The sequence below is a fragment of the Pieris napi genome, chromosome 9 (assembly GCF_905475465.1).
Source record: "Pieris napi chromosome 9, ilPieNapi1.2, whole genome shotgun sequence".
Lineage (NCBI taxonomy): Eukaryota > Metazoa > Arthropoda > Insecta > Lepidoptera > Pieridae > Pieris > Pieris napi.
The window spans coordinates 1640790-1662663 of record NC_062242.1 but is presented as its reverse complement, the minus strand read 5'-3'; the positions used below and the strand labels follow the sequence as shown (position 1 = coordinate 1662663).

General features: G+C 32.1%; 1 protein-coding gene across 6 annotated transcripts in view; it reads left to right on the top strand.

Annotated features, from left to right (window-relative positions):
- Window positions 1–304: 304 nt before the first annotated feature.
- The window catches only part of LOC125052703 (transcription factor collier), a 56911-nt gene continuing 35341 nt past the window's right edge, over window positions 305–21874 (top strand). For 4 of the 6 annotated variants that reach the window (XM_047653691.1, XM_047653690.1, XM_047653689.1 and 1 more), the window contains exons 1-6: window positions 305–808; window positions 2317–2452; window positions 8531–8687; window positions 10441–10504; window positions 12564–12619; window positions 21229–21302. In XM_047653691.1, coding sequence (XP_047509647.1) covers window positions 2325–2452; window positions 8531–8687; window positions 10441–10504; window positions 12564–12619; window positions 21229–21302 — 479 coding nt within the window. In that variant the 5' untranslated portion in view covers window positions 305–808; window positions 2317–2324. The remainder of the gene's footprint in view (window positions 809–2316; window positions 2453–8530; window positions 8688–10440; window positions 10505–12563; window positions 12620–21228; window positions 21303–21874) is intronic. The other 2 variants (XM_047653688.1, XM_047653687.1) reach the window with 1 other exon arrangement.

The window sequence follows — 21874 nt, the reverse complement described above, 5'->3', positions numbered from 1 at the left end:
TCTATTCGTCTCATCGCCTCATCCCTTACTCGGTCTCCGAGGAGAACCTCCACAGCGAGCCGCCATTACTATACACATCCATGTTAAAACCGCACGTGTGCTGGCTGAAAAATACCAGAAAAAATATTTGAATTTTTCATTTAAAACTGGGGATTTCTGTTCGATATTTGAATTTAATAACAGTGATGGAATTGTTGGATAGTGGCGCCATCTGCGCTAGTGCGGTCGTCCCGCTCTCGAGGCGAGGGCGTGTCCCAAGGGCGCCTCCCACAGTCCGCGGGGACGGACGGGGACGCAGCGCAACTCGTGCACTCGGCGGCGCGCTCCCGCGACGCTTGTTAGTGTTCCGCAAATTCACAACGGGATCGCCCGTACAACCGGGACTCTATCCCTTAGCGATAACCGCCGCGGTACTTAGAACTTTTAGAATTTATTTAAAATCTTGAATTACATTTAGATCTTTGAATTCTTCTATTTTGCTAATTATTTCCTACTGAAATTCTAGTGATTAAATTTGTGTTTTAAAATGCAGCGGACATTGAGATAGATATAATATTTGTGTGCAAATAAAAAAAGTTGTAAAAGTAGAAAAAAAAGAACGCCGTTTCGTGTTAAAGTTCGTAATTTTCCGCGTGTGTTCGTGCGCTCTCGGGCGCCCGATCGGGTGTCCGGTCGTGATTCGCGATTCGGTCGGACGAGTTAAACGCGGCGGCGGGCGGGTACACTGGCTCGCCGTGGCCGCCGCTGGAACTAGATCCCGTGGGATGGGGACGAAAACTGTACCCTTCAGGCGCGCCGAGGTCCTCCGGTATGTAATTTATCATTTTACGCTTAAAAAACTCGAAATTCCAAACATGTAATTGTTTGTTATTATTTGGTGCTGAAATCTGTTATAAAGACAAAAAAATATTGTTTTGTTAAATATTTGATTATTTAAGAATAAAGCTGAGTAATATTTTTTTAAATTTGGTCAAGAAAAAAGCTAAATTTCGAGAAAATGTATATATGGGCATTTCTCTACTAAGTGGAAAATCGTTGTCCTAAGCAATTTTTAATATTTCTTGGTTTTGTCTTTGAATAATGACATATTATTTGGTATTCTTGACACGCCATAGTTTAATTTAAGTAATTTAATAATGTAATATCTGATTAAATCAAGCTCAAACCCCTCACAAAGTAAAATATACGTAAAAGTGATAAAATGTTATAAACGCGTTTAAATTCGGATCAGTGTAGAATGTAGATTGTTTGACTTTGCTTTTACGAGTGCTACGGATAGCTACGATGTGCTACGCTAAGTGAAACTTTATTTGGGTCACAAAAAGTTCTTAGAAATTATCACGTGACGTCATTTTTTGTAAAAGTATTTTTAAAAATTACTACGGCTATTTTATATTTCCCTAGCTATCAATTTTAAAGAAATTGTAAATATATTAAAAATTACAATAAATTAGTCTTAATTTTTTATTAAATTTTCTCTTAAAGAGCATTTTTGATGAAAAAAAATGTCATAAAATTACAATATCCAAAATTATTTTGTATCATTTATTTCAAGTTAAAGTTAAATAATATTAAAAATTGTAATCGTTAATTTAAAAAGTAATTTAAAATACCTATAAGCAATGTTTGAAATAATTTAATTGTTTTCTTTAACACGGCCGGCCGCAATATTCATTTGTTTTGGTTATCTGGGTATCTACTCTTCAATATTCGTCACAATAAGTATTGTGTCTTAATATACCTTTAACTATTATTAACCGATCTGTTTCCAATTGATACCCATGATAATTGAACTCAGAAATGTGTAAGATACCTACTAATATGAGTGTAAGATAATATAATTTTTGTAATAACCTTTGGGAACCTTTACAAAAAAAATAAATATAGACAAATTGAAATTAGCCATATCTCTCATACTTGATGACAAAAAATATGTAGTTATGATAATAACTACGTCTAATAAGACGAATACAAGAAGTGGTTACCATTAAATAATGGATCTTCTCATAGTAGGTTCATAACCTAATCGTTGAAAATTTAACATGAAATTTTCCAGCTAAAGTTTAAATTAAAATGTTCACAATTGACTTTTAATGATAAAAAAGCACTCGTATATTTATGTTTTTTTTTAAAATCTCTGTCTTAGATTGCTGTAAAGCACTAAAACGTAAATAATATAATAAATCGCGTTTCCGTTAAAGACCTTTTTTTAAGTACCTATAATCAATAATAATTTTGCTTTGACGTAGATGTTTTATAATTTCGTAAAAAGTTTACGTTGAATCTGTTACTGAAATATGAATTTTCTTTCATTAGGTGGACTTATGTTCGGCCTACATCACCAAGAGGCTGCAGGGGTACATACACAGCCTCGAGGACCTGTCACATCGCTCAAAGAAGAGCCGCTCACGCGAGCGTGGATGACACCCAGCTCCTTAGTTGACAATACCAAGTAAGTTCATTGACTTGAATTAAATAGGAATTTTAAATAACACTCAAGAGTTTTAAGGTATACCTACGGTATGTTTCTGGTTCGATTCGCGTTCAAATAAAAGTTTATGACCAGGGTTTATTACTAAACAAATTTGTACATTTGTGACCATACGAATATAGCTTTAACTTATGCAATGAAAAGATATATATTTGTGTAAACATTTACTTAATTCAAATATCTAAAAGTATTAATTTTCTTTTTCAAACATAAGTAAGTCTTTATAAAATAAAAGAAAATTAGTATATAAACTTAATTATGTATTATCTATAAATGAGTGTTATATTTATCAATTAAAAATGGCAATTGTAGACTGCTCGCTTCACAAATAACAGAGAATCTAATTAATTTGAATTTAGAATGTGAAAACAAGATGTATTCTGAATTTGGGGTATAATAAGCCAATTAGTGGACGAAAAGAGCAACCAAATTCGATAAATTGTATTAACGAAGTGGCTAACGAAATCCGCTGTACGGGATTATGGGTTGAATTCGATAGGGGCTATTGTGTTGTAGTAAATACAGAAAAATATTTAAAAAGGAAAAGACGTTTATTTAATGTATTACAACTCCGACCACGACTTTTGGTAATTACTCGTTTAAGAACGTAATAAAAACCAAAAGTAACCAACCAACCAAATATGTATATTAAAGTTATGTTTAATCTTAGTAGATATAAGTGAAACCATATTTTTTTTAATGTTGATCAAATTTAAATTGATTCATTTTGAAATGCGATTGTTTTTGATGGTTAAAAAATTCAGTTAAATATTTGTAATACATTTTAACTATTTAATTAAAATGCACTGCTCTTTGATTATGTTACCTATAAACATATTTATGACAAAATAAATCAATTTTCATATTATTAAAAGAAGTATTTATAAAAATATTATAAATAAAAAAATGCTTAGACTACCGTGCATATGCTAAATATATCACGTTTAACGGTATTCAACTAAAGTTGGTGCCTAAAGTTATTTGTTTGTATTATGTGATTTTGTTTTCCTAATTAATCTCTTATATTTGTCTCGTGTGTAAATTCTTTTCCTTGGTTATGCATTTCAAAAGTCAAAAGTCAAAAATAATTTATTCATATAGACATAATATACACTTTGAACGTCAAAAAATAAATATACATTAAATGCTTCTAATTTTACATTTACTGCCAGTTCTTATATCAAGGGCGTATAACGGAAGAGAAGAACTGTCAATAAACTCTCCGCCACTATTTTTCTCATTCTTGACGATTTCAGGTCACCTGTTAGGATTGTGTTTTTCGTAAATAAATATTTCTAGCGAAATCTAATCCTAATCATATAAACCAAAAGCAATTCTGCTCTACAACTTTGTTCTCAACGTCTACATACTAAAACACAATGATTTATTCTCATACAATAACTGGTGCCGTGTCCAATCAGGGGTGCGCAAATTCGTTCCGATAATGAACTAGCGGTAACAAGTGGGCATTCATGAAAAGGGCGTTATAAATCATAACGCGTACCTACTGATAATGAACGGACCATTTTACATTTCAATAGCTAGCTATATAATCGAATAAATGGACTGAGAAATTCGTCAATAAAATTATAGATTTTTAAGCTTGAAATTTTCAACTTTTAACATCTATTTGTTGGTTTCTGATTGTTTAATTGTTTATTATTGCACTGTTAGGTATATTTAAAATAAAATAATTAGTAAAGTTAGGGAAGATTAAAACACATTTAAAAAGTTTGGTTCCTGTGGCAGTGTACCTTTAACGCTGTCAGCTTTTTCTCGCTGTATTGCGATACTTATTCGTTCAGCGAAAGCACCAGCTCTGGGGTCACCGGTACTATCTACCAGTCGCCAACTTAAATCTTTAACTAACGCCTGTGTATTGGAACCTCACGGCCCAAGAGTCTCCACTCTAGAGTTGAAGTTGGAGAAAAGACTCGTATATTTGAGCCGTTTATTATTTTCCACCGCGGCGGCCCCAGCCTTTTTAATAAAGTTAAGAATAAGACCATAAGGTTCCGTCTACAATATATTAAACCCATTAATATATTTTTAATGTTTTTAAAACAACCAAATAATTATCTTACTATTTATTTGTTTAAATTTGGTGAAATAAACAATTCAATATTAAACAAGAATAGTTAAAAAATATATGTAGTTATATAGTAGCTGATCCTTCAAACGTCGTTTTGCCATGTATATCATTTATAATAAAAAATAGGGGTTGATCGTAGAGGGGTGAAAATTAGGGGTTGTATGTATTTTTAATGCTGTATCATAAAAAAAATAATCTAAAAATTTAAAAAAAAATTTTTAGGGGCGGACTACCGTTAACATTTAGGGGGACGAAAAATAGATGTTGTCCGATTCTCAGACATACTCAGCATGCACACAAAATTTCATGGGAATCGGTCAAGCCGTTTCGGAGTTTAACTACAAACACCGCCACACGAGAATTTTATATATTAGATATATACGCAAAATTGTAACTAAAACTATTATTATACAACAAAAACACTTATCATTCGGTAAACAATAACAAGACAAAAATCTATTTGCCTAAGTAAAACAGGCAAATAGATAGATAGAGATATTAATTATGTATAACCAATAAGTAATTTAACCATACCCATCCAACAAGTGTTTGTCAATGAAATTAAAAAAATAAACAATTATAGTAAATTGTTGGCATAGAGTTACGTATGGCTAGAATAAACATTCGAGAGCTAAAACACGACAGATGTCAGAACCCTTCGCAAACAATGCGTACTAATTCGAGAGTGCATCAATACATCATAAACCAAATGCTGTACTTCATTACTTGCGTGTTAAGTATGGGTTTTTTTCAATAAGTCGTCTATTGAATAACTTAATAAATAACATAGTTTTCATTGATTATATTTTAGATAAAACAACTACTATTTACACTCGTGAACGGTTGCAATAACCGATTTTTTCTGAAATTTTTGGGCTCGTCTTCGGTGCGAATAAAATAAAAAATAAATTAAATGAAATAGATTTCATAGATTATCTTTTATATAAAACAACTACTATTTACACTCGTGAACGGTTGAAATAACGAATTTTTTTTATGAATTTTTGGGCTCGTCTTCGTTGCGAATAAAATAAAAAATAAATTAGATGAAATAGTTTTCATAGATTATCTTTTATATAACACAACTACTATCTACACTCGTGAACGGTTGCAATAACCGATTTTTTATAAATTTCTAGGCTCGTCTTCATTGTGAATAAAATAAAAAATAAATCAGATAAAAAAGTTTTCATAGATTATCTTTTATATATCTGTATAGATATAATTAATGAGTATATACGACAGAAGACTGTCTGTCGGTCTGACTGAAGGAAGTACAGCACAGACAACATTAAAAAATGGAGTCTAAATAAAATTGTCTCTTCTGTAAATTTTTATTATACACAAGCCACTTTTTAAAAAAAATACTTTCTTATACTAATTGTATTATCATTAATTCAGACATTAAAACACTTCCATAATTAAATCATTAATCAAAATTTAATCCCGAATTTAATGACAAATACGAATAGATAGCCGAGCGGCAGCGATGACAGGCTCATTTGTTAAGTTCAAGTCATTAAGACCCACCCTTCAACGATTACATGGTTTTTGTCAAATTACTCTTATATAATGATGCACATTAATCTGATATGCATTTTGGTAATTAAAATATGTATAAGCCAAATGTGCGTGGCACATAAAAACTACTTAGGGTCCTTCAAGAAAAGAGCGTACCAATTCTTAAAAGGTTGGCAGCACGCTTGCGAGCCTTCTGGCAGTGCGAGTGTCCATGGGCGGTATCACTTAACATCAGGTGAGCCTCCTGCCCATCTGCCTTCGTAACATAAAAAAAAAACTAAAAAATAAAACAGTGGTACAACCTTATTAGGTCTGGGCCTCAGATTTCTGTATCTGTTTCATGATTTGTCAATCTGATTTGATTTGATTTAATTTAAACGGCAAGTAGGTTCCTCGCGTTTTTCTTCACCGTACGAGCGAATGTGAAATGCGCACATAGAAAGAAAGTCAATTTGTGCACAGCCGGGGATCGAACCTAGGACCTCAGGGATGAGGGTCACATGCTGAATCCACTAAGCCAACACTGCTCGACACACAAAGTTACTAACACAAATAAAACATCGCAATGAATCTTCTTACAACAAAAAAAATACATGTGTTTTTTTAATGTATTGTATAGTAAAGTAGTATTGAAAGGTAATAGTTAATATAAGGAAGGATTTCAATATAATTTCTTATAAATTATATAACCTATGTATTTAATTTTAAACATTTTCTTTTATATAATTCATTATATTAAAAACAAAACATACTGATATTGCGCTTAATTACACATTTCAACGGACATCCAAAAAAACGCCAGACTCCAAAATTCCTCGTAAAAATGTTGCCATTACCAAAAAACAAAATCGCACCGAAGATTGACAAATCTACCGTGATCTGTAAGCGAAAAAAGCGCTACAACCTAATCGCGAGTGCGCTGCCGAAACTGGTGGCGATAAATAAAACAATGGAGCATCGCGTGCGAGGGTATAAAATGGCAATCGCGAAACCAATTTGTTTACGCAAATTCTGCAGCGGAGAGATGAATGGGCTACCGTAGCGTAATACAGGCCGGGTAATGCCATATTGATAGTGTTGTCACGTATACTGTGCTATATCGATGATAAATTGGTCAATTTTATAACTTCCATCGCCGTTGATCACTTTAATAAAGGTTTAGTATGGCAATAATTCCCTGACTTATTCCTCAATACACCAACGTCGCTTTAAACGCCTTAAAAATAGCTCGTGCCAGTACAGCTCTTTCATATAATCTCGTATGGAAATTACGTCTTCAGTAAGTAATATTGGTTCTAGACGATCAAATCTTTTGATTATTACTTTGGGATTAATTTTAAAGGTGCTTAGCAACCATATACATGTATTTCACAAAGTATCGAACTTTCGGCTTATCAATTTAGATAATCATTTTTCATTTGTTAAAAAGATCTTTTGTACCTGATTGGGAATTGAAACACATATTTAATGTTGAAAAACACACGCTTAAACTCTAGGCGAGGTTAGTATATTTACTCTGTATTAAAATACTAGCCGTTTTTGTAATAGATTCTCACGGTAAAATACGTAGACTTTATATGTCGATGGACAAATATAGCCCGCGTTTTAGGGTTGAATTGATATAAAAAGTGGACGTTGGCAATTTGCAAATAGTCATATCTTTCCGACCGCAGTATCGTAAATCATTTTGAAAGGATTTTTAATCTGTTCTATTGTTTCCGTTTATTTGAATAAGACCGTAAAATGTTTAGTCACTGTGGTTTTAAAGTTATAGATGACGTTCTGTAGTTTATGACTGTCTTTATTCGAGTAATTTATGGGTATAATCTGGTTTATGTTTTGTCTTTCATTTAAGTAAATTTGTGTTTTTATAACGATGATCATATTTTATTTTTCCGAGATTATAATTACAATTTAATTAAGCAATAAATTATAAATGATTTTTAAAGATATTCTAAATCTTTTTATGACAGCTTAAATTCAAATATAATTGAAATATCATAACCAAAAATTTTAATGTAATATTGCCTAATAGTGACTGACGATATGTACATATTTCAACGAAAATGCCTTTTATTTTAAAGCCAGTAATACGAAATACATATTTTATCATACGATACCTACTGTAACACTTACATCAATAAGACAGTGACAACTGTCAGTTTGCAACATGAAAGCTGAATTGTATCCTGGATGACACTGACGCAACATCGAGTGTGGCGCCAAGGGCCGCCATTGCCGCCAAATCTATTGTTTTTGTTACATTCACGTCTGGATATTAAAGTTTTATTTACGTAACGGATCTTAATAAATATTTATATATTGTTTTAAGAGGAGCAACTGTCACATTTTTGTAATTGAATAGTGCAGTTTTGGATAAAATAAACTGATTCCATTTGTAATGTTATTCTAATTTCTTTTTTTAGTAGCGTGGGTGTTGGTCGAGCGCACTTCGAGAAGCAACCTCCTAGCAACCTGCGCAAGAGCAACTTCTTCCATTTCGTGGTCGCGTTGTATGATCGGGCGGGACAACCAATCGAGATTGAGCGCACTGCTTTCATAGGCTTTATAGAAAAGGATCAAGTAAGATACTTTTTAATGCAATATACTGAATTAAAATGGCTTCATCACAATGATTTAGTTTACACCGGTCTATAACTAGCTGGAGTATGTAGTTTTACTCTAGCATATTTATAGTTTTGCTGGAAAAATTCTGCCATAGAATTGTGAAAAATGTCCGGCCAGCTTTCCAAAGAAGTTGTCTCTAGGGCCCGGTGGGCGACGCCAACTTTACTAAACCTAAGTTAAATCAAATAAAGTCTCTCTTTTAGGAGGAGGAGGGGAGATTTGTCACTCCTCTGCGGCCTATCTTCTTGGCCACAGATCTGCCAGATGGCGTGCCTGATAGGCTACTATATAGGGGGTTTTTATTTAAACAGGGGGCTAACTGGCAGGAGATTTACCTAATGTTAAGTGATACCTCCGCCCATGGACAATCTGAATGCGAATTGGTACGCTCTTTTCTTAAAAGACACTAAGTCGAATTGGTTCGGAAATATTTCAATGGGCAGCTGGTTCCACAAAAACTGTCTTAAAAAACGCTCCGTTGTGGAACGACGGAAGTCGAGGTGATACGGGTGGAATTTCGTATTCTGCTACAACGTCCGATGATGAAACTTAGCTGCAGTATTAATCCGAAAAAGGGGTCCTATGTATTTAAAAAAATATTGTTTTTATATTATCAACTCTTTTAAAAAAGAACCCCGTAGGTACATCTTTATACTTTATACTGGTACGAGATTAAAGCATTAAAATTATTCTTTGTATTAGTACAATGTATAAATGGTGCGTTTATCAATAAATCCATTTGATAAATATCGTGAATCAGCCGGTTCGTCCATCAATCAGGATCGTACATGGCTCTCTATTGTGTGCAATTGTATTTACATAATTTGACTGCGTTGGTGGTATTATATTATATTTAAATACTTTAAAATAGTGTTTGAGTTGTTTAAAGATTTTTATTTTTTTATATTAAGATTAGAATTTAATAATGGGGCCAAAACAAAAAAAAAACAGTAGCGCTAAAACGTTTTTAGGTCTGGGCCTCAGATTTTGTATCAGTTTCAAGATCATTTGTCAATATAATAGGCATCTCTTTTTATGTACGAACAATGAAGTTTTTGTTTTCGTTGTATGGAAATGGTATTTACACTTAACAAGCGTAACATAAATTAATTTAAATACAGTTAATTTAAAACATAAGTAAAAACGCGGGAAAAAATTGTAGAAATAACATAAGTAGGCCACGCGGGTCGCGCATTCACACATCTTGTTTGTTCACCCAGCATTTATTATTTAGTAGCAAACATGCTATCATAGCTTGTTTACTTGGTACTATGCTATCATTTTACTTTTTATTCCGGTATAAAAACTTTTTAAAACCCATTTATAATCAAAGAAGTATGCATATGTTTTTAATTTCCAAACACTTTTCAATTTGTCGCTGGCCAGCAATAAATACTCGTAGATGGAATTTATGTCTATGGTTTCATGAAAGTGTTTTAAAATCTATAGTCTATAATTCAATATTTTTATAAATAATATATATTTTCCTTATTTTGAACTTTGAAAAAGGTTTTATGGTAAGGAAAATTTATTAGTTTTGTTTCGCAAAAGCGAACAATCTCTATGGGTCATCATAGCATAGTGTTCCAAATGTTAGTATGTAGCTACTTAAAAGTAAAAAAATTATATAAAGGTGAAACGAAGTTTGGGAACAGCTAGTTAAAAATATCAATAAACTTGTCACGGATATAAATGTTTATTTTTACAGGAAGCCGAAGGACAAAAAACAAACAACGGGATTCAATATAGGCTTCAATTGCTTTATGCAAATGGTGAGTTCAACTAAAATATTTCCACACTTTAATAATTTACAAACAAAATATTATTTAGTCTGAAAGTATATTGTATAACGAGCAGCCTATGATTTCTTCTTTGGGCCTATTTTTAGGATTATGTCGCTTTATATAAATATATATTTTCTCTCTTCTGAAATCAAACCTTTTAGTAGAGTCCCTAAAGTCCTATTAAAATTCTATCATACAGCGTAGACAGTGCAATGCTCTATTCTCTCATCGCTACTCTAGACAATGCATAGGCCGATAGTAAATATTGGTCGTCTTGGTTCGGTCATAATAATGGAAAATTGGTACTAAATAATAGTATGTTTATATTCGAATAAATATTCGGTTTGGAGAAATACATAATAATTGAGATCTATTTAACGATTTTGAATAAATATAATTTAACTTTGTTCATTTATTACCTTATTTTCTATTCTTACGCTATACTACTAACTTAATAACAATACAATAGATCACTTATTAATATATAAATTAAACTAAGAACAAAATATGTATGAATAAAACAAAAAAACATAAACACCACAAATTTGTGTTAGTTTATGTAGTTATTATTTTCCGTAACATCAAAAGCGTATCAAAAAAATTTAAGGGTTTAATTAAAATAAACTAAAATCTTAAATTAAATCAATTATGATTTCCTATTTTTAATGTGTCGGATACGTGACTAAATAATTTCCCTATCGCCCTATAAATGCGTGGCAATCGCACAAAATTAAATATGGCAAGGAAATTACATACAAATTAACGCTTAGGGTGCTTCTTAATTCAGCTATAATATAATCCCTGTAAGGAAAAAGGAAAATGTAATTTGAAGGAGTTAACAAATTGTGCAATGTCTTTGGCGTAGGAAGCTTGCTTGCGTTTTATTGCTGCTATGTGTAACACTGTTAAAGCTGGGTTTAGATTATTTTGAACATTAAATAATTTCTTTATTCCGCTTTCATACTTATTATTATTTTTTAATACTTCTTTATGTCACTAAGACATGGAAATTTACGATCTGGCCTAACTTCAGACTAATAAGTATTTTCTGCCTAACTTATTTACTAATAAGGATATTTAACATGAGAAAGTGTCCACTACTTACAGTCTCTAATAAATAGAAGACATTCTTGTTTATTTTTTTCACTTACCACTGTTTAGGACTAACTCGTGCACTGACACTAATTCACTAGTTCAAATAGTTTTGTTATTTCAAGTCTCCACACTGATTGATAAAGAGTTTTATTACGTTTCATTGCTTTATCTGAATATCACGTAAATAATAATTGTCTCTACACAAAGATATCATTGAAACTTATTGAATAAAAATATATTTAACATAAGTGTCCAATAAAACTACTTACAATCTCTATTAAGGGGAAGACACTCTGTTCTTGTGTAATATTTTATTATGAAATATGTATCTACATAGTTTGTATGTTAAAACATTTTAACTTATTTACAATTCATGTAAATTCTATGGTGTTACTAATACGTTTTTTAACGCTCTATAAAATTATGTAACCAAGTGTAAGTGCGTGTACTTATGTACACGCGTAAGAAGTTATACTTCTTTGCAATTATTAATAATAATTAATTACAATTAAATAATCAAAGACTGGAATAGGAGTCATTATAGTCAATAAAGTTCAGTTTACATTTGAAAAATTAAATAAATAAATATATTATTATTCTCTTACATTAAGTGTAACATAAATTCTATTATTATTCCAATGTTGTTTTTAAATTATGTCCAATGCCGTAGCATTTTCCGTGGGCAACTTCATTCTGTTAATTTTGTGTCTCGGTGCGCGTGCATCGTAAAATTTCACTCTCATAAATTTTTCATAACGCGCCTAAAGAAGTATAACTTCAATTATACATATATATTTTTGTAGTATAAAAAATACCTATCACTAATATATAAAGTGTATATCCTACGTTTTAAAGGGTGTGTACCAAGTCTAACGTTAGGGAGTACAAATGAGTTGTGAAAACATTTCTGTCTCAAATGATGATTTATGTAACTGTAGTGCGTTTGTTCCAGGCATCAGACAGGAACAGGATATATTCGTTCGGCTCATAGACTCCGTTACCAAACAGGTGAGTTTTGTTTATAGTTCATATTGCATTAGTTTTATTTAATACTCTTAATGATTTTATGTTCATATTTTGTAATGGAATCATTATTAGTAATTCTTACGTAACTTAATAATAAACAATAGAAAACTTATTAATGTAAAAATTAATCGAAGAACATATTATAAACAAAAGAAGAAAACATAAAACCTAAACCTTTTTTTAACTAATTATAATTAATGCAATTCTTGTCATGGACAGAGGTAACAATCAACAACAATTCCTTTACTATATTTTTTTGTTAAAAAGCTCGGTATTACTAAATAGTTCGTTCTTGGGTTTCATTTGAGCGATATAATAATTGCTTAGAAGACTCTATTTACAATAAAATTATGATCAATACACATAAATGCATTAGCCCAACTCGAAGTTCAAATATTTAGGGACCATCACAAGCAATTCAGAGTCGAGACTAGCACGTTTTAACAATTGGCTTTTGACATACTGATATTACTTAGTCTTACTCTCCATCTATCTTACTCTTATATATAAGGCATACCATAGCAAAAAAAACTTGCTAAAACCCGTCAACCAGTAGCTACGCCGTAGCCATCGTAGCGTTAACAATCCCTAGAAAACAGATCAGCTTACAAGAAAGATTAGTGTATGCACAATACTAATAAGTAATAACATCAAGTAATAGGAAATATGCACAAGTCACCTCTGTAAGGGTACCACAGACACGTGACGTGCACGTGGCCTACGCGCGGCCAATTCTCATCGCCCACAGATTAGGTACAATCTGCACGCCCACCCAACCTCTGGTCAACTTAAATTGACATAAATTCACCCTAAGGTTATGGGAATCATATTTTACTGTTCCTATTAGTATTTTAATACATCGTACATTCTTTATAACGTCATTCGTTATAACGAAAAATTCTCTATAACGTAAAAACTGGTAAAATTTGTTTGACAAAAACCCCATACACAAATTTACTCTTTATAACGCAACGGCCACTCTCTATTACGAAGAAATATTTTCATATAATAGACATCAACTACTTAAGTTTAATTGTTTTTATAATTAGATTACAAAACTAAACAGCCTTCTCGCCTTTGTTATTGTTAATTGCTACCAGCTTAGGGGCTGGATGTGCGACTCTGTACCATGACATCGAGGACTTTTTACCTGATTGCGCAATAAACAGTTTACTCGTACGGTGGAGCAAAACATCGTGAGGAAACGGCTTTAGACACAAATAGACGGCGTGTGATACAAAAAGCTAATACTTGAATATTAAGTAAGTGACGAAATAGATACTGAGAAATCTGAGGTGAAACAAATTAAATCAAAATGATGATATCATAATTGTTTATAAATTTCGTGTAAAATTAATAAATTAATGGCGCTTCAACCTGTTTAGTTGTGGGCCTTAGATTTCTGTATCTGTTTCATGATCATTTGTCAATCTAATAGCCAAGTAGGTGATCAGCCTCCTGAGCCTGACACACGTCGTCGATTTTTTGGGACTAAGGCAAGCTGGTTTCCTCTCGATGTTTTCCTTCATCGTTGGAGCGAATTCTAAAAAGAAAGTCAGGTGCACAGCCGGGGCTCGAACCTACGACCTCAGGGATGAGAGTCGCACACTGAAGCCACTAGGCCAACACTACTCAAATTATATAAATTTCCTTTACCAGTTAAATAAACAATAGAAATGAGATGGCAGAAGATTGCAACGAAAAGGAACAAATGCGAAACAATTCCGTAATTCTTAGTTAACAACGTTCGGCCTAAGTTAATTATGTTCATGGCATAAATCTTTCGTAATTGGCCTCTTGTTACACAACACTAAGAGGCCGGGACGTGTTGAAATTATATATGTGAAGTACACAAAGTTTCATGATGGTTTGCTAAGCTAAAATTGTTATTTATGTAATAAACTCGTGTGTGATAATTGCCAAACCTTGCGAGACCCTCGCTTTTGTTTCGTGACATGGCGAATTATTCTGTAAACAAGTATTATCTTAATATATATAAATTACGCGTCACGTTATTTGTCCGCTATAGACTCCTAAACTACTTAACCGATTTCTATCAAATTGGCACACCCTGTGCAGTTTGATCTAACTTAAAAGATAGGATAGCATAAATCTCAATTTATACTCGCAATATTTTATTGCAAATTGTTTGACAGTTACAATTCTAAAACATAGCGCTGTGTTAAAATTAGCAACGTTTCTCATCTACATCTACGCTACAATCTAATGGAATAACCACCAAAAAAGCATGGTGGTCCCCATGACTGGTGTTCTCCTACCGTTTCTCTTGAATAGCTTACTACTATGTAATATAATATAGCCACAGCAACGCTTGGCTGAGTCTGCTAGTATGTTTATATATATATATATATATATGTTTGTAACATATGATTTAACGTTTAAAAGACGAGAGTGACACGCAAAGCAGTCATTGAACTAAACGTCGACAAAGATGGCGTTCGGATAATAGCGAATTGCGGTTGATTTAATTGTATTAAAACGTTAGGCTGAGGGCACACGAGCAATCAGCTAATGTGGTAACCGTGCATGCGAACCCTGCACGCAACTATCCACCGAAAAAATAGACGTCTAGACGCTAGATGTAACCAAGAATTAATTACTAAAGGGCTGTCTTTTCACGCTGATGATTCATTTGCAGTTTCATTTTAATAAACTAAAGGCTCGTTCCGGCTTCGCACGGTTGGATTTTTTTTAAACATTTTTGTAGATATTGATATGTTCTTTAATATTGTGGAATATTTTTTTGTTCTATCATCAATCGTTTAAAAGATATTTGCGCAAGCGCATGCGATGAAAGATATTTTGAATTATTTTATATTACAATAATGTTACCTTGGGTAACATTATTGTAATTTTAGTAGGGATACTTATTTTTTTATTGCAATTAAAATAGCTTATATTAATCAGTGATAATGTAGCATTCAAATGGTGAAAGAATTCTTAAAATCGGTCGACTTTTTGAGTCGTTATAAACATACTTACATAGGTACAAATCTTTCCTCTTTATAATATAAGTATAGATTCGAACAAAGAGGGGATTATTTATATTCTCACACTAAATCACTATCATATCAATATCTAAAATCAGACCCTCTGTTTGAACATAGTCTTAAGAACGTAAAATGAGATTCGGCCAAATCCCATAGAACTTGGACGGTTTGAATAGACGCCGTGCGCGTAGCACGTGACCAACTGATTGTGTTTACTTTACATCGTTCAAACAACATATTAATTTGGTTCTTTTTGTTGGCGAAATGACTTTCGGAAGCCATTGTGATAATAGTCGATTACTGCATTACAAACTTTGAAATTTTTCCCATGCAAGTGTATCGTATTACTTATATCGTCGGATGTCGCTATCAAATTAAGAAGTTTGGAATAATGAATATATATTATTAATCTTTACTTTATATACTATAGTTATTGGTGTGTTATATCAGCAGTGTTGGCTTAGTGGCTTACGCGTATGACCCTCATCCCTGAGGCCTTAGATTCGAATCACGACTATGAACAAATGGAATTTTCTTTTTGTGTGGCCTTAGTACTCTCTCCTACGGTAAAGGATCGTAATGAATCCGGCATATCTCAAATATAAAAATCGATAACATGTGTCTACAGAAGGCTGTTCACCTACTTGTCTATAAAATGACCGAAGAGGCTGAAAAGGCCAAGATCCAGTTACTATTCTTACTATATTGTTACTATAATATAAGAAAAAAAATACAAGATTTAATGAGACGAGCACTTATAGGAAAGCATAACATACACGAAGGGATAAATAAAAATTAAATTATAAAACTAAAGGAAAATTAATTTAAAGTGTAAGGGGAACAACTATCTATGGGTATCCAGACTCATTTAGCAGAATGCTCAATCTGGATAACGGTGGTCAAAACTCGTTCTTCTAAAAGGAGGGAGAGTATAAGTTACTCCGTACCTGACTAACTAAATAAATTGGGATTTAGAATTGTCTCATGTTAGAATAATATAATTAGTTTTTTTTATTATTAATATTACTCTACTCCCCTGCCACTGTGTCCAGGGACGTTTTCTATCTCTAAAATTTGCAATAAAACATGATACATTATTATATATGAGTAAGAAAAACATAATATATTTTCCTATACAAACTATTGTCTATATTGTATTTTATATTAACTCTTTTATAATGTTGTCATTGCCGTCTCATCGACGATGTTAATTTATGTCACTTGACATAATATATGTAAGATATTTTAATTTTTTCATTATATTATTTAACTTTATAAAACCTAGAAAAATATATATAGGGTTTAAATGTTGTTTGCCGTCTTTATATAATTAGTTTTACAAACATCAAGTATAAACAAAAGCAGAAACAAATTCAAAGTCTAGAATTGTTGTCGCTCATGTAAATCACGTTGTTTGCAGCGCACTGCGTCTTGTCGGTTTCTTTTCTAAAGGAATTTTTATTTCCTCTTTGTTCACTTCATGCTTGCGAGTGTAAGTTTCAGTGTGATAAAAATTAATCTTTTGTTACTGATGACAAGTTTTGTGTTTTAAAAAGAGTATCAGAGTTTATAGAGCAGTGTTGGCCTAGTGGCTTTAGCGTGCGACTTTCATACCTGAGGTCGTAGATTCAATCCCTGGCTGTGTACCAATAGACTTTCTTACTATGTGCGCATTTAATATTTCCTCGAACGGTGAAAAACATCGTGAGGAAACCGACATGTCTTAAGGTGCGCTTACACGGGCAATTAAAATTGCTCAATTCCAGTCAATACTCGTCAATTATGACGTCACGACTACATCAAGCAATTTACGGCAACGGCAACAAGCATCAATACTGCGCAATACAATATTGAGCGATATGGCACAACTTCATCAACTAGGCAATACTGTCATACACGAGCATTTCCGTATTCGCTCGCTATGGACGACATTCTTCTTGCTGCGGCGGCTTGTTGCGCTTTTTTTATTATTAATCAAAAACAAAAAAGAAAGAAAAGGAATAGGCGTCTGGTGCGTCAAATCTGGGTGCGATCGTTTTTGGCAAAGAGGCCGCAATTTTCATTGTGAAAATAAATTAAACAATTAAAGAAAAAAATAATTTATTAATTAAATTTTTAATTTATTATTTTTTTAATTTTTCTTTAATTTTTTAATTTAATTGTTTTTTTTTTCAAGAATTAGATAATATATTATTCAAAAACTTTACTAGAATGTCACGAACATACTTTGAATTACTTTTGAATAAAGTAATTAGAAATTATTATTATTTAGACCTCTCGCTGTCCCCGCGGAAGCAAGACGGCAAGCCGCAAAACAAACAAGTGCGAATGAGACATATACAAAAATTGCTAGGAATTTCCAAGTCCATTGGATATTCGTCAATTCGAATCTGCGACATTGAGCGATATGAAATATCTGGAGCAATTAGAAGCAATATCGCCGAAATAATTTATTGAAATTTATTGAATTCATTGAAATTGCTCCATTAATTGCTCCAGATCGGTCCATTCGTATCGCCGAGCAATTATTGCCCTCGTGTAAGCGCACCATTAGACTTAAAAATTAGACGGCATGTGTCAGGCACGATCACCTTGCCTATTAGATTTTTTAAAAATGATGATAAAACAGATTCAGAAATGTGAGGCCAAGATATAACAGGTTGTAGCGCCACTGATTTTTTTATCAGAGTTTTTTAAATGTCACGGAAATTGAATTGAGTTATAGTGCATCTTCACTTTTTAAAATCTTCTAATAGTTCTGTCGCGCTACGAACCTGTCCGTTTCTTTAATCATCTCTATTTCATAGCAGTAAGCTGTCTGATACATCGTCGATTTTTGGATGAGAAACATTCTGGTTTCCTCACAGAAATTGAAAGCTACGAATTCAGGGATAAGAGTCGTATGCTGAGGCTCTAGGCCAGCACTGCTTTTTGCTGCTTTGAAAATCGTATACAAATTAAAAATTTGATACACAAATGTTTCTTTTATAATTACAGTATTAAGGATATTTTTTTATTTAAATAATAGTATTACAATCTTGTTTTAAAGTTGACTCCCTCCTTGGTCTTTCTATTTTATTCATAACTAGTTAGAGTATGAATAGTCGTTTCCTGACATGCTTTCGGGATTTTAAATGCATATAGTATGTATTACAACATGTAATACCACAATTATCCTTAATACCTCAACGAGTAGGTTTGTAATAGGAATATATTTTTTTTAAATCCCCACAAATTCCCCAGAGATTGAATCCCATGCGGCGTTGACGGCCAATACCTCTCGCCCGATCTCCGCGGGGACTCTTTCAGTTCAGGGAATAAACGAAAAATGTCCACTAATGCTCCTACACGAAACTCACCAGTAGAACATTGTCATACTTAACACGAACCTATGTTTAACTGATATTCTGTTCGTTCATAAAATTACGTATAAAATATTCACATCTAAACTGTATACTATTTAATCCAAGTTGTGCTCGAGTTGTTGAGATTAATTTATTGCAAAAGTATTCTAATACTTTATGAATAATGTTAGAAGTCAAACAAGTTATACAAGAAAAGAAAACTAAAAACAAATGAACGTTCACAATTAAAAATCCGAACAAAACACTGGCAGCACTTGTTACAGAAATACGACACACTTATTGACTTTGAAATGACCTTTTCCATACACTTATTGATATCACCTGCTGCCCGATTATACCCTACAGCTATTTAGCTGCCCAAAAATACTTTCATATGACCCTTAAATACCTTACAAAACGCCCTATCTCCACAAATCCGGCTAAATCCTTCGTACAAAAGATGATAATGCTCCACTCTTTCATATTCAATTAAATATTTTGTTGGGGAAAAATCTATCCTGCTGGCTTAAGGGTCTTAGGAAGCTAATTTTATATTTTGATTACATATCCTATGTTATTATGGTTATTCTTTATAAGATTTAACTACGGTATTTATACTTAAGGATTAATTTATTCTGAATTTCTTTTTAATGACACTCAAGTTAAGCTGCTATTTTAAGTCAGATTTTATTTATTAAAGTATAACATATCATATATAATGCTATATCTTCAGTGTTATAAGCTATTTTTTCTAAAATATATGAAAATAAGGTAACTTATAACACAAAATAAAAAAAATTACGTTTCCAATTTTAGATTTTAAGCAAAAAATTACTAGTAAAACAACGGATTGCGTAGATAGGCCCTTATCAATGCTTCTTTTTTAAATTGATTAGAAAACTACTGAATAAATCAAGATCTAATCTCTAATCTTTAAAAAATAAAAAGCAACCAATATTTTAAAGGTAGTCTTCTACCAATAGACGCAATGTACGCGACATAAATTTTAAGCAGTTCTTGACTTATCAACGAGATTGACTTTTACTAAATACAGTTTGTTCCAAACTATAACAATAAAAAACAAAAGAGATAAGAACAAAAAACAAAACAATTAAATTAAAAGGCTAGGTTAGGTAATAGTTTGCACAAAATTAAACTTGGATCAGAAGCAATGCATTGCATTGAACATTTGGCAAAGGATCGAATGGTCGGGATTAGTTCCCTAGCCCGGGGCCCACCATAATTAGATATTAATAGATAAACGAAACACGTGTGGGGCAGCTCGTATGGGGTCGAAATAGTGAATACATTTTATCGTAACTTTAATAACTTAGATAAACTGTGTATGGTAATTTATTGAATAAAAGTTTCCGAAGAAATATGAATTATATAGTAATCTATACTAATATTATAAAGAAGAAATATTTGTATGTAAGTATTTTTGTAATTAGCTCAACAAGTATTGAACTGATTTAAAAAATTCTTTCACCATTTGTATGCTACATTATCACTGATTAATATTGGCTATTTTTATTGCAAGAAAAATATAAGCATCCATACTAAAACTACAATAATGTTGTCCAAAGTATTAAAAAAAAATCCTATAAATCGCATCGCATGCGCTGCGAAAAGTATTGATGATAGAAAAAAAAAATGTTCCACAATATTAAAGAACATATTAATATTTACAAAAAATATTTAAAAAATAAATGTCCACCCATACGAAGCCGCTAGTTTTATATATGTTGAGAACCACGGTTGATACATAATAATTTGAATTCATATGTATAATAAGGTCACTTAGCAGTTAGTTACTAATCTAAATTAAGTCTTAGACATCAATTGAGTATCTTCTCTTCTTTGAAGAAACATCTCTCTCTTGAAGCGTGTCTTGTCCTGTGCTAGATGCAGCAACGCTTCCACAGTCGCAATACCCGTCCACTCCCTAACATGTGACCATTGAGTATAGCTAGCTACATTTAAATAAATAAAAATATTAAAATATTTATGAAACAAAACGCTCTATTGAGCTGGTTCACGATATGCAAATGACCTTCGGCTTAGATAATGAAATGTGATTATGTATTAAAGGGTGCATAAATTAGCAAAAAGTAATAACTTGATGAAGACGAAAAATTATCTTATCTACAAGCCGATTTTTAATTAAATTATGCCTAATCTTGTCCCAGTCTAAACGATGCGTCATATTTGGGTTTTAATTATTTTGTTCTTTCAGCCCATCGTCTATGAAGGACAGGACAAGAATCCAGAGATGTGCAGGGTTTTGCTGACACACGAAGTTATGTGCAGGTAATAATAATAATAATTTATTTATATGGTACAAAATATTATGGTGGTACAATCTAAACTATATTTATTTATATTTATTCCACACATAATGGGGTGCAAATTTGTCTTATACATATAATTAAAAGGTAGAATTTTAATTATTATCAATCATTGCATCATAGTCAATTCTTGTATTATTTTATCACTACATGATCACATAATTAAAATACATTATTACATTATCAAATATTATAATATATTGTTCATTAAAATAACCATAAATATAATAAAACATTAGCAGGAAGATCTTTGAATGTTTTTGGTTAATTATTATAAACCTTGATTTCCATACAAAAAGTTTTCCATACCATTCCAGATTAATTGGCATAACCAATTTCTCCTCATGTCTACTTCGACAGTTGTCCATTCCCGTATAAAAAAATTGTATCCAACAAAGTCGCTACTCATCCCGCAGAGATCTCTATTACGCAATAGAGAAGCGCGGTTAAATTTCCACGTAACTTTCCAATACAGACGGTATCCCCAATAATGGGTAATTTTTCCGCGCGAACCCAAGTTTGCATAGAACTTGC